Source organism: Beta vulgaris, chromosome 4 (genome assembly GCF_026745355.1).
Source record: "Beta vulgaris subsp. vulgaris cultivar EL10 chromosome 4, EL10.2, whole genome shotgun sequence".
Taxonomy (NCBI): Eukaryota; Viridiplantae; Streptophyta; class Magnoliopsida; order Caryophyllales; family Amaranthaceae; genus Beta; species Beta vulgaris.
This window is the reverse complement of record NC_079205.1, coordinates 38,884,463-38,898,401: the sequence shown is the minus strand read 5'-3', so window position 1 is coordinate 38,898,401 and position 13,939 is coordinate 38,884,463. Positions and strand designations below refer to the sequence as shown.

The following is a 13,939-nucleotide window of genomic DNA, read 5'->3' as shown; positions in this document are numbered from 1 at the left end:
AGTTGTTAAGAGAAATTAAGAATTTAGAAGATTTTTAAAGATAACAAATTTCTAAAAATTGGAAAGAGAAATTAGGGAAAGTTAGAGAAGAACGTGGTTTGTTTCACAGTTTACACGCCGCAAATAAAGAATGAAGACAACGAATTGGAAGAATTTTTTTATAAAAAAAAAAGTTGGGCTGCAATATTTTGGAATTGAGTCCTCAAAATTTCGAGACCCTGTGCTGATGGTCTGTTTGCACAGGCCATTGGCCGGCCTGCATCCATGACATAACATATTACATTCATGACACACTATCTAATAAATTCTTCTTAATATATAAGGAATAACTAAGAGTCAGATAAGAGTCGTGTACTCGTGTTTGATAGGTCTTAGTAGCTATTAATATCCAATGGTTTAGTTTTTTATTAAATTTTTTTTTAAAAGATAAAATTGCTTGTCAAACATGTACTCTAAAATTAAGAAAGGTAAAAAAGTCATTATTGGCTAATATTTGGTATTTCCCGAGAATAGACTACGAGACATTTCGATAGAATCAAGAAACTGAGTAAACGAAGTTCCAATGAGGCAATAACACGAGATACAAAATGACAAATTTATAAACATGGCACATGACAAAACTTAGCAGCTAGTGGAAATTTCATTTTCGATTATTGATATCAGAATTTGTTTTTTTTTGTCCAGGGATATCTTGTGTCAGTTATAATGAGAAATATATTATTAGTTTTAAATTTTTTGCTATTTTTCTTATTATTTCTTAAAAAATTGAAAAATTCACGTCACAACGTGATAAGGAAAAAAAATTGAAAAGTTTGAGTTTGAAAACCGCACCTTAAAAGAATTTGTGGTGAGTGAATATTACATCAATATTATCTTGTAAGTTATGTAATAAGAATGTTAGAGTTGTAGATATTTGTTTAAATCTTTTTAGTTAATTATAATTATTAAAAAACTTGATCATAAAGCTATTATTTTTCATTTCAAAGGTCACATGTTCAATACATTTCACTTACACATTTTTTTAAGTGAAGAATACACATAGAAATAAAACATTTGCATTATAAATTTGAATAGATTACCACATGACACATAAACTTTCTTTTCCATCACTTTTAATATTTTATTTTTTTTTCCCGAAGGGAGTCCCTTTTAATATGTTTTCATAGATAGCCCATACATGGAGGTGGGCATGAGTCGGGCCAGCATACGGGCCAGTTCGGGCCAGCACGATTTGACCCCGCCCGGCCCGTTGTTATTTGCACAATTCACCACCACTCTACTTTTTCTATGAATATTCGTCGTTGGTAGCTATGAGGTGTCAAATATCTGTATGTCTTATCCTCATCTTCGGCTACAACCTACAAGTACTCCCAAAAAAATAGTCCTCCATTTCACCAATAACAATTACATAGTTGACTGTACTCTAACACCCATTAATGGATCATCTCAAACCGAGAGCTGCTAATTCTCCACCACTCACCCCTTTGGGTTACCTGGAACGTGCAGCCACTGTGTACGGTGGCTGCACTTCCATCGTATATGGCAATACCACCTATACATGGGCCGATACCCACGATCGCTGTCTACAGATCGCATCCTCTCTATCTTCCTGTGGCATCAAAAGAGGGCAGGTGGTTTCTGTTCTTGCACCCAACAGTCCTGCTGCATATGAGCTCCACTTTGCTGTTCCCATGTGTGGTGCTATTCTCAACAACATCAACACCCGCCTCGACCCGAGGACTATCTCGATCCTTCTCTGTCACGGGGAATCGAAGCTTGTGTTCGTTGACCATGAGCTCTCGAATCTCCTCCTCGAAGCGTTGAATCTCCTCCCGCCCACCCACCCTCGTCCGCAGGTGGTCTTGATCGAGGAAACAGATCAAAGTTTTAGAAGTAACACAGACGGGATTCAATCTCAAGTTTTAAGTAGTCAATACTTAACCACGTACGAGGAAATGATTAAAAAGGGGGACTCCAAATTTAATTGGATTCGACCTGAAAGTGAGTGGAGCCCGATTGTATTAAACTATACATCGGGTACCACTTCATCACCAAAAGGAGTGGTACATAGCCATCGAGGGGCGTTTATTATGTCGATGGACGCCCTCATCGATTGGTCCGTCCCTAAACAACCTGTCTACTTATGGACCTTACCTATGTTCCATGCCAACGGATGGAGCTTCACATGGGGGATGGCAGCGGTAGGGGCCACCAATATTTGTCTCCGGAAATTTGATGGCCCCACCGTCTTTGACACTATCCAGGCCCACAATGTCACACACATGTGTGGTGCCCCGGTTGTCCTCAACATGCTTTCTAATCTTCCCAACCCCACTCCACTTTCTTCCCCTGTCCACATCCTTACCGCAGGAGCTCCACCTCCTGCGGCGATTCTCCTTCGAACGGAATCCCTTGGTTTCATCGTTAGCCATGGGTATGGCTTAACGGAAACCGGGGGATTGATCGTATCCTGTGCTTGGAAGCCGAAATGGAATAAATTTCCTGCTTCAGAAAGAGCAAAACTCAAAGCTCGTCAAGGGATACGAACACTATCAGCCTCTGAGGTGGACGTGATTGATTCAGAAACCGGAAAATCTGTTCCGAAAGATGGACATACAGTAGGAGACATTGTTTTAAGAGGTGGGTTCTTGATGTTAGGGTATTTAAAAGACCCAGAAGGGACTTCCAAGTGCATGGGAGATGATGGTTGGTTTAGGACAGGGGATGTTGGTGTGATGCACCTAGATGGTTATTTGGAGATCAAAGATAGATCAAAAGATATTATTATAAGTGGAGGTGAAAATATTAGTAGTGTAGAGGTTGAATCAATGATTTATAGTTATCCGGGGGTGAACGAGGCAGCGGTGGTGGCTCGGCCCGATGAGTATTGGGGTGAGACGCCGTGCGCGTTTGTGAGCTTCAAGGATGGGGTGAAAAACCCACCTAGTGAACGAGATGTTATTGAGTATTGTAGGGCAAAACTGCCACATTATATGGTACCTAAAACTGTGGTTTTTAAGAAAGAGTTGCCTAAAACATCCACTGGGAAGATTCAGAAATTTGTACTCAGAGACATTGCTAAGGCTTTAGGGCCTTCAAAAGCAAGTCGCTTATGATTGGAAAACAAGTAAATTTTACTCAGTACTCACGGTTTATTGACTCGGGCTAGTTGTCACTTGTCAGATTTTATTATCACCGATAATTGATAATAGAAGTATGTAAACTATAGATGTATATGTAGTTTTTTCGGTGAGCATTTACGTGTAAAAAATGGTATCATATTATATTGTTATTCGTACTTGCCGAAGTTGGGTACAGTTTAGTTAATTCTAGTTGGGTGATAATATTGTAGATATGCCGGGGTTCAACTTTCAACACTAGTATTTATATAATGAGACAGGATATATAAATTGTCTTCTCCCTCGTTTTATCTAAATTAAAAAGTCAGTAACTAAACGCGAATTAATTAAATTGAGTTGGCTAGCAACTCACCTCAAATTGGGAGCCAAGGGAATGGAGTAAGGGAGCGTTTGGTTTACATAGTGGTATGGGTTTGAATGAGGAATGAAATCAAGGTGGTATACGTTTGGAATTTGATACTTAATACCATGTGTTAGGTTTTTATTTGGAAATAAAATTTTTTGTTCTATTTAATACCTAGAGGTATTGGTATGAGCCAAACTCACCTCCCCTAGATTTCTAAACCCCATACCTTATGGGTTTGAGGTATGGGTTTTAAATTTATCAAATAATAAAACAAACACTAGGTATGGGTTTTGCTCACTCTAAACCCATACCTGATACCATAATCATGTGAACCAAACGCTCCCTAAGGGGTTTAAATAGTTTCGCTTGGGTATAATTAGGATTTTGTAAAGACCACGATCGGACTAGACTGAAAATTTGGTCTGGTGCGATCCTTGGTCAGTAAACCATGATTCCGGGTTTTTAGTCCGGACCGATGGATGTGAATTTTAGTTTTTTTAGAAAAAAAAAGTTTGAACGTTACGAAGTTCGAAAGCTAAAGATGTACCGTTTATTGCCTTAGGATAATTTTTGTAAAATTAGTTAATTTTGATGTATCTAACTTATAAATATGTTTCAATCTAAACAATTTTTTTTTAAAAAAATACATATTCCATTATAACAGGTCCAAAATCGAATCAAACCAAAACCTTCATAGAATTTGCAAATTCTAATCAATCAGTCCAATCGGTTCCAATTTGGTTAGACATGTTTTCGCTCCTAGGTTGAGTAGTCCTAAGAGAATATACAACATGTACAGATAGAAAAATGGTGAGATCATCGGACTACTATTTAATAGATTATCTTAAACTTGGACCAGTTCTTCTTAACCAAAAGTTCTATTCGACTAAAAGTTTGCATACTTAAAATTCAAAGTTAATTACACATATGCCCTTGTAGGCTAAACTAATTTTAAAAATGTCATTAATAACAAAATGTACCTCAACAATAGTTGACCAACGGGAAACTAGTGAAATTAAGAAAGAAACAAACGCCCTTTTTTGTTTGTTTCATCAAAAGTATGCATTACCTAATTCTCACCCTTTTTCCTCCTAAACAGAAAAAGGTGGAACAAGTAATTGGCAGTATTATCTCTAACCGTCCATCTTCTTTTTGCAAGCTCACCAACCATGGATGACTAGGATTATTTTTCACCACTCGTGGGGCTAAAGGTGATGGGCCTAAAGTACCCATTACCTAATTATCACTCTTTTTCCTTCTAATAAAGACTTTAGAATCACATGTTGAGGAGGAAGTGTTTTAAGGATTGTATGAAGAAAGAAAATGGACTAGTTATATTATTGGACCCAAAATCAACTCGACCGACCTTTTTGCCAGATCTGTTGGACCTGGTTACACACTACAAAGTACAAACGCTTGGAGAGAGACTTATGCTAAATTGGGTCAATATCACACAAATTCCTTATTGTTCCTTTACCATGTAACTTGACTATTAGTACTTTCTAACTATTTTCTACTTTCAGATTTAGGATACAAGAGGTTGCGTGAACTCCTTTTTTTTTTTTTTTTTTGACATCAAAATAACTTGCATTAAAGAAAAACCAAAATACAACCTACGAGCAATCTAAGAGACCACTGCATCTTTGCTAGCAACATACGCTAGGACTGCATGCGATCCCTCGACTGGACTTAGACACTGACAATTACAAACATTAAAACAAGAACAAACAAAATTAATATATTTTTTTCGAACATGATAAGGAAGGTCCGATAATGGAGGAGCATTGCTTTTCCTTTTGGAGCCTACATGAGGAAGTGCACCTTTGTTGATAGTTTTCCTAATCGACCTGCTAGACCTAGGATTGGCCTGGAGAGCACCTTGTCCAATTGGTCTTCGTCGCCTTTCAAATGAGCTTCTTGTCTTCTTTCTCGTATTCTTTACTTGTGCGTTGTCTTCTTTGAGTGAATGATGCAAATAACAGAGGTTATCTTGCCCTTGGATACCTGCACTCAAAATTGTGTTAGTTGAGGTACCGATACTTACCTCTTGGTGTTGCATTTCATGAAGAATTGTGCGTGTCCGATTGTCATCCTGCGGACTCGATAGCGGATATGAGATACCAGCCTGAAGGCCCTCATTTTCAATGAGAGCCGAATTAGAGACCTGTACGGCCCGCAATTCAGAATTGCAGGGGACCTCCTTCAAATTTGCAGTTTTTGAAGTGAAGGTGCGAACCTTCAAAATTGACAGAGAATGAGGTTGATAAAATTGGATTTCTTTCCCTTTCTTTAACTTGTCTAAATCTGAGTGGGAAATCAGAAGGCGCAAGGATGGGTTTTTTTTGTTGACGAAGGGGATCTTTCGAATGTTTTCTGCACCACGAGGCTCCAAGTTATTCGAAGGAGCCTCTTCTACCCTCTCCGTATCCTAGTTAATCATGATGTCATCTGCAATACTATGGTCTAAAGAGAACTTGCTCTTGACCTCTTCCTGGACATCCACATTCATTGTAGTGAGTCCAGGGTCCAGCAATGGGGTACCCGTAACATCGGGTAGGCCTATACCACTAGGAACCGAGTGGTGACCTACAACAACATCACCCCTAGGAACCGGATAAAGGACAGCCTCGAGACTTGCAATCTCATGAGCAATCGCCTTATTTGTTGGCTCAACTCCTCTAGCTATCCTAAAGTCAGCATAACCATCTTCCATCCTACCAATTTTTGTTAGAGCCACACCGCGCCTAAAAAGAGCTTTCACATTGCTCTTGTCAACCCCTAGCACCAAGGAACATGAACCAATAGCTTCCTTAAACAGACTAAGTTTGATTTCACATGCTGCAATGTTCAATTGCAGAGAAACAACTAACTCTTGAATTTCAAGATCAATATTATGAACATAGCACTCTTCATACATAGCAGAAATGCTAACACAAAGGCACTTCATAGCATTCCTATATGTCTCATAAGCTTTGCGAAAATCAGTCACTTTAAAAAGAGAATTACCAATCTCTTTTAAGGAGGCCACATACTGAATAGCCTCATTAGGTCTAGTATTATTATTTGCAAACAAATCCTCAAATTGCCTCATCCTCCAAGAAATCTAAGTGGTGCAACATGAATAAAGCTAAACTAGGATCCTCCTCCATATATACTATCCAGATGAACCATGGAAACTAGAATTAAAAGCAATAAGAACTACAGCTAGAAAGACAAACCAAAACCACAAAAAAACTTAATAAACACTAAACATCACAATATTCAATCCCAGCCCAAGTCAATCACAACAGAGTACACTCTTCTCTCCTCCTAACCAAAATCCAAACAAATTTATTTGTTCTAACCTTTAGTAAGATTTGGTCAACAGAATTTCGCAACTACAAACACCCAGAGGAAGAGTAGAATTACCGACACTGGAAATCACCTTGAACGGTGGATGATGTGAGAAACTTAGTGATCCGTGGAACAAGCGAAGCCGCAAATCGACGCCGCGGAGCAACAAAGGTGCGGCGGGTGAGAACCCCAGAAAATCCTGACGAACCGATAAAGGGGCGAGGAAGGTGCCGACGAACCCGACGAAAACAACTGAAAAAGAGGAAAAACCGAAGAAAAACACGAGGGAACACTAGTGAACTCGCCGGAGACCCGTCGGAAAGCTGCGCGGCGCCGGATCTCCGGCGAGGTCTAGGGTTAGGAAGGGTGAGGTTGTTTTGTTGTAGAGAGAAGGTAGAGAGTTTTTGAGAGAGAAGTTTTTTAAATGTGCATATGCGTGAACTCCTATTAGAGGAAACTATTGTTAGAAATTTTTTTCTGATCGAGGTTCTATTAGTTTTCCTTAGCTTATCTGCTTTGCATTTTTGAATTCCATAAATATTATTGTGATGTTTATGGTCAAAATATTGATAGAAATAAAAAGAAAATAATATTGTGAAAATACTTTTAAGAAAAATTTAATGGTGTTATTTTGTTTACTATATTATAAGAGATGTTTATGGTCAAAATAAATTTACAAGAAGTGTGCTTATCTCGTACTCCCCTTGTTTCAAAATATTATACTTTACAACTAGAAAAACATGCTTTACAAAAAATTATTTTTACTACAAATTTCTCTTATAGTATAATAAATAAAAATATTAAGAATTAGATTTTCTTTGTTTTTAAAATGGGGGAGTACTTAGAAATAAAGTAAAATGTTCAAGGATTTTTTTTTCCTATTCAGTGAGTACACACTAAATATAAACATTATATAATGTTTAGGGCTAGATCATTATCAAAGCCCTCTACACTAAGTACATTCTCATAGATTCTTAGTTTTCTTTGTTTTTGATGGCCTGGATTCCAGTTTTCAACAACTCTCCAGTTATAAATCAATGGCTGGTCCACATCCGGGACTATAAATGGCTTTTTTTCTTGGTGAGGGGACTTTAAATGACTTTCTAGTCTACGGTTCTCAAATATTCCCTTTTTTTTTTTTTTTTTGACGGATAAATGACTTCTCTAAAGACTATCAAAGTGCTTTAAAACATCACGAAGTATTCGATTGCTACATTAATAATGTAATGACTATTTCCTCTAACTCATAAGTTGTTTAATTTCAGGATTTCTCGAAAGGTGATATACATACACTTTTAATGAGACGTTGCCATATCATTATTAGCCAAAAAAAAGAGGGAAAATTGGAGGAAATAATTTGGCTGATGGCGTCATAAAACATGATGTGGCGGGAGAAATTGTTGTTGGCACCCAACATGCAATTAATACATATTACTCGTACCCACCTGCAAACTGTAATATAGGTTTTGATTACTAAGTAATTTCTTAACGTCGGGCAGCCTCTCTCAAAGCTTCCCCAAACGCCGCCGTTGATAATCTCGTCGGTAAAGGTAAAGTTTGGGGTTAGGGTTTCTTGTTTGGATTAGGAAGTGCTAAATTCGAGGTTGTTGAGTTACCTTTTGCCGAAGCTAACCTTGTCGCCGCCGTCTTGCGATTTTGGAGTCACCCCGATCTTGATGGTAAAGGTTAATATTAGGTTAGGGTTTCTGTTTTCGGTATTAGGTGCTGGTAAATACTGACTTTCTACCTTTGCTTTCGTTTGACATAGAGGTGGTTAGGATTTGTGTGCCTCCCTGCTTAGTTGCTTTGTACTACAAATGTACTGGTGGGTAGTGTTATGGTGGTTTCTCCTTAGTTTTATTGGAAGTTTCCTTATTAAGGTCGTTGATTTAAATGTTAGTTTATGGTGTTGGAGTTTTACGTATTAATTCTGAATATCTTGTGTGGGATAGTTCCGTCTGGATGATTGAGGAAATTAATCAATGGGAATTATGGCATATGAGCATAGCGGATTTGCTCATTGTTGTTGTCAATTTCTACTATGAATGGTGTTCAGAAATTAACCTGGGTAGTGTGTCAAGGAGCCGAGTCTTAAGGGGGAAGGGTGTGGGTATTCAGGGGTCGGGTTTGTCAGTTCGTTTCCGAGTTTAACTAAAGTTAATTCTCACTTTCGGTTAGTGAGAAAATTGAATTTTATCACTTTCAAAATCTTCTATATCTCAACGCTGCTCCCCATTTTATGGGGGTTCATAGTATGCTTTCCGAGTTACTTTCAGTGACTCTTGTTGCTTGTGAATAATTCACAAGTCAGTTGTCTCCGGCTCGAATCAGTGCTACCTTTCTGTCTCTATCCTTGTTCTTAAAGTTTCCCAGGTTCTCTTGTGTCATCAATGGATATTTACCCATTTGGCGACCACTCATCTCTAGTAGAAGAATTACTGATGGCTTTGGCAGGTCTGGATGTTGCAAATTGAGCCACCCCAATAACCAAGGGTCCAATGAAGGAGTGTATCCTGCCTACTTAATGTCTTGTAATTTGGTTTTAATTTCATCTCTAAATATTGTAAGGGTCACTAATGACCCAATAAGTTGTGTGTAAACTCTCTCTCTTATTTATGCAAATAACCCATTGTCAAAAAAAAAAAGAGGCTTTAGTAAGTACATAGATAAAAGTTTAAAAAATGAGCAAGAAGTAATCAAATGACATTCAAAAAATAAATACCAAAGAATAACCAAATGAAGAACTAAAATCAGTAGTTATTCAATACATTAATCAATAATTATTGTGAAAAAAAAATATTTAATTGTATATAAAAAAATTAAAGAACATTTTGTTGAAAAAGACCTATTAAAATAGTCATTTTGCTCAAAAAGATCTAATGAAAAAATTTGTTGAAAAAGTTAATATTCTGACCTTGACTTTTTGGCCACAAAATGTTGGAGTGGTCTTAAGCAACAAAGGGAAGTATTATAATGTCTTTTTTAACAAATATTTTTTTATTAGATCTTTTTCAATAAAAATTTATTTTAATAGTTATTTTCCAACAAAAAGTTCATAATTAATAGTTGAAGCACAAATGAAAAATTATTGAAAAAAATTCAAAGTGAAATAGAAATAAAAGAAATTACAAAGAGTGAAAATCAATCACAAGTAAAACTATAAAAATCATTTTACAGATTACAATAATGCATAACCTGATAATATAAGCATCCATCTATAAACGACTTGGAAAGGATGAGGTAACACGTCTATTTTTATCCATACCCAAAGAATTAGCCATGTCCCTTAGCAAGTACTTCTGAATCTTCCCAGTAGAAGTCTTAGGAAGGTCCTCTTTAAACACCACCCTTTTAGGCACCATATAATGTGGCATTTTGGCCCTACAATACTCAAATATGTCTCGCTCCGTAGGTTTCTCCTTCAAACCCTTCCTCAAACTTATGAATGCGCACGGCGTCTCCCCCCAATACTCGTCGTTCTTGGCCACAACCGCCACCTCGCTGACGGCCGGATAAGTATATAACACATTCTCAACCTCAACACTACTAATGTTTTCTCCCCCACTAATAATTATATCTTTTGAACGATCTTTAATCTCTAAATATCCATCTGAGTGCATTACACCTAGATCACCCGTTCTAAACCACCCATCTTCTCCCATGCATTTGGAAGTCCCTTCTGGGTCTTTGAGGTACCCTAACATGATGGACGCACCTCGGAGAACTATCTCTCCAACAGATTTTCCGTCTCGATTTACTGGCTGGCCAGTGTTCGGGTTGATAATGTTAATATCTGTCAAGGCAATGGTTCGAACTCCCTGGCGGGCCCTTAGCCGGGCCCGCTCTAATGAAGGGAGATCATTCCATTGTCGTTTCCAAGCACAGGAAACCATCACCCCTCCTGTCTCTGTGAGCCCGTACCCATGCCCGACAATGAATCCCAGGGCCTCGGCCCGAATGAGGATGGGTGCTGGCGGTGGTGACCCGCCAGTGAGAATGTGAACGGGCCAGGAGAGCGGGCCCGGGTCAGAGGTGAGGGTGGTGAGCATGCTGAGCACTACTGGTGCTGCACACATGTGGGTCACATTGTGCGCGCGGATCGCGGCGTGTATGGTGGCGCCATCGAATTTTTTAAGGCATACATTTGTGCCGCCGACGGCAGCCATACCCCAAGTGAAGCTCCAACCGTTGGAGTGAAACATCGGTAGGGTCCACAGGTAAACGGGTTGTTTAGGGACGGACCAATCAGTGAGCGCGTCCATGGTGGTTATGTAGGAGCCACGGTGACAATGCACCACTCCTTTAGGTGACGACGTCGTTCCAGAGGTGTAATTTAACACAATCGGATCCCACTCACATTCGGGTCGGATCCACCTATATCCCGGATCCCCAGATTCAACCATCTCTTCATAAGTAGTAAGAAACTCATCACTTGGTTTAGTGTTATTATCAGCAAGTGCAAGTTCAGGGGGTGCCAAAGCTTTAAGAAACTCACTTGGTGTAATATGATCATAATCATATTCATTATCAGTAATGAGCACCAGAATGGGTCGAGGGTAATCAGCAGGGAGCAAAGAAATAGCCTGCAACACAAGAGATGATAATCGGTAGTACACAAACACGAGTTTCGACTCGCTATGACGAAGGAGGATCGAGATCGTCCTAGGGTCAAGGCGAATGTTGATGTTGTTAAGAACAGCCCCAGACATTGGGGCCGCGAAATGTAGCTCGTACGCAGCGGGGACATTCGGTGCTACAACGGACACCACGTCGCCGCGTACAATGCCAAGAGAAGTGAGGGAAGAAGCGATCTGAAGGCATCGACGGTGAGTGTCCGCCCATGTATACGTGATCGCCTTGTATACTATAGAGGGACACTCGCCGTATACAATCGCAGCTCGTTCTAACAATGTTAACGGAGTGAGTGGCATGGAATTTGCTGGTTTTGGTTTAAGCTGATCCATACTAGGTTAGTTTGCCTTAGCTTGGATAAGGTGATTTTTTAGTAGTATTAAACTGATCAAATGTTTTGTTGGTTTGTTTTTGTTAATTGAGTAAGATCGAATAACTGAAAAATAAAGAGAGAAATACTTATATGAGTAATGGCGATCATATAATAATAAGTACACCGAAGAGCTACCGCCTACCTATAGTAATGTGAGCCGAGAAAAGCAGTTGAAGAATGAAGACCATTGAAAAGAAAGGCTAAGGTACAGTTTGGCATTTGCAACATGATACAAATACATCACATGATCACATGGAGTAGTTTGGGAGTTGGGATAATTATGGGTGAGCCAGTTTCTTATAATAAATTGTCATAAATGTGTAGTATGTTGTCATGGAGATAAGAAGGTTCCTACTTTGGATGGGACGTGATAATAACTCTTAAATGAGTGCCAGAATTAGATGCTCTTAAATGGATATCTAAATTGGAAACTTGTTGAGTTGAAAAATTATGGTTTCTATATGTTTTGCTCCCTAACTATTGGATGTAGATTGTTGAGAAGGTATTCATTTGTCCATTTTCTTTTGATAAACATTTGTCCATTTTTAGTAAGCAACGGTCGCATGCTTGTCCTAAGTCAAATCTAAATTGTAATAAAGTAAGAATAGATCTAGTGATAAAGGTTTAATATTATAATTTCAAGGTTAATAAAATCAAACTCTAATACTTAGAATTTTTTTAGGTCAGGTTCCCTTCACAATTTTCCTATAACTTTTAACTCTTAATATTTTACATTATACAACTAATAGCCTATTATTAAATTAAACAGAATTTTCATCATATTTGCCCGACAATTTTTTTTATTCACCATATATCCTTGCACTAATCAAAATTCACCATACACCCCTCAATTTCTTCAAAATTCACCAAATGTCCTTAATGACCAATGGCTATTAACTTTTTTAGTCATTAACCTCAATTCTATTACCAGATTCTAATTAACCCCTATTTTAGTCATTTACCTTAATTGACTAGTATTAAAACACCACAAATGATCCCTTTTGTCATTGTTCCTTCATAACTCTCTTCTTTCTTTTTTGGCCTTAGGTGTTGTTTTAATGCTAATATGTTAGGATAAATGATGAGTGAAATAGGGATTAATTAAAGTTTAGTAATATAATTAGGGTTTAATGATTAAAAAAATTAATAGCCGTTAATCATTAAGAACACATGGTGAATTATCAAAAAAATTGATGGATATATAGTAAATTTTGAAAACATCAAGGATATATGGTGAAAAATCCATAAACTAAATAATTATGTAAATCATTTCTAATTCAATTTTTCAAAAATACTTTAGCTTATTTTTACAGAGTTGTAAGGTCGTATTCTTATAAGGGTGGTTGTAAAGATGCAATAAGGGCCTACTAAATACTAGAACAATGATATTTTAAACATGTATTATTCTCCTACCACAAAATTTGTACTCTGATTAATTTTATTTTTCACTATATATTCTTTAATTTTTCAAAATTCACTATATATATGATCATTATTTCTTTAAATTTCACCATATATCCTTAATAACTAACTAACAATTGTTAATTTTTTTTATCATTAACCCTTGATTATGTAACTATATACTTTCCGTTCTTTTTCTATTGCAACAATTAAGTTTTGGCACTATTCATCCACCATTCTTTCACTATCTTTTGTAATTTTTACATAAGGAAAAATATAGTTATTTGGGCTTATGTTAGGTTCGTCTCAATATATACTTTCAAAATATCAAATTTTTATAATATTTACTAAGAAGTAACTAAAGATATTATGAGTTAAAATTGTGCATTGACAAACATGAAACCTCAATTGTTACAATAGAACAGAGAAAGTATTAGTTAACCCATATCGATTCATTTATCCTAATAAACCACCATTAAAATGGCACTTGTGGCCAAAGAAGATTGAAAGGGGTCACATGTAGTGCTTTAATGGTTGATTAAGGTTAATGGGTGAAATATAGCTCAATTAGGATTTTGTTACAATATTAGGTAATTTTGAAAAATTGAGAGGTATATGAAGAATTTTAAAAAATTGGAGGGTATATGATGATAAACAAGTTATTTAGGGGTATATGATGCAAATATCTGTATACTACCTCCATCCCTTTTAAAT

General features: G+C 37.3%; 2 protein-coding genes across 2 annotated transcripts; one reads left to right on the top strand and one right to left on the bottom strand.

Annotated features, from left to right (window-relative positions):
* The first annotated feature begins 1,157 nt into the window (after positions 1–1,157).
* Positions 1,158–3,298, top strand: LOC104891232 (2-methylpropanoate--CoA ligase CCL4). The gene has a single exon (XM_010676893.4). The coding sequence runs from the start codon at positions 1,437–1,439 to the stop codon at positions 3,114–3,116; it is 1,680 nt and encodes a 559-aa protein (XP_010675195.2). The 5' UTR covers positions 1,158–1,436; the 3' UTR covers positions 3,117–3,298.
* Positions 3,299–9,904: 6,606 nt separating this feature from the next.
* Positions 9,905–12,087, bottom strand: LOC104891230 (2-methylpropanoate--CoA ligase CCL4). The gene has a single exon (XM_010676892.4). It carries the CDS (start codon positions 11,781–11,783, stop codon positions 10,035–10,037), a length of 1,749 nt encoding a protein of 582 aa, XP_010675194.2. The 5' UTR covers positions 11,784–12,087; the 3' UTR covers positions 9,905–10,034.
* Between the last annotated feature and the right edge of the window lie 1,852 nt (positions 12,088–13,939).

Bases quoted from the DNA above. Each gene is read 5' to 3' on its own strand.
- LOC104891232 (XM_010676893.4), top strand. From the start codon at position 1,437: ATGGATCATCTCAAACCGAGAGCTGCTAATTCTCCACCACTCACCCCT.
- LOC104891230 (XM_010676892.4), bottom strand. From the start codon at position 11,783: ATGGATCAGCTTAAACCAAAACCAGCAAATTCCATGCCACTCACTCCG.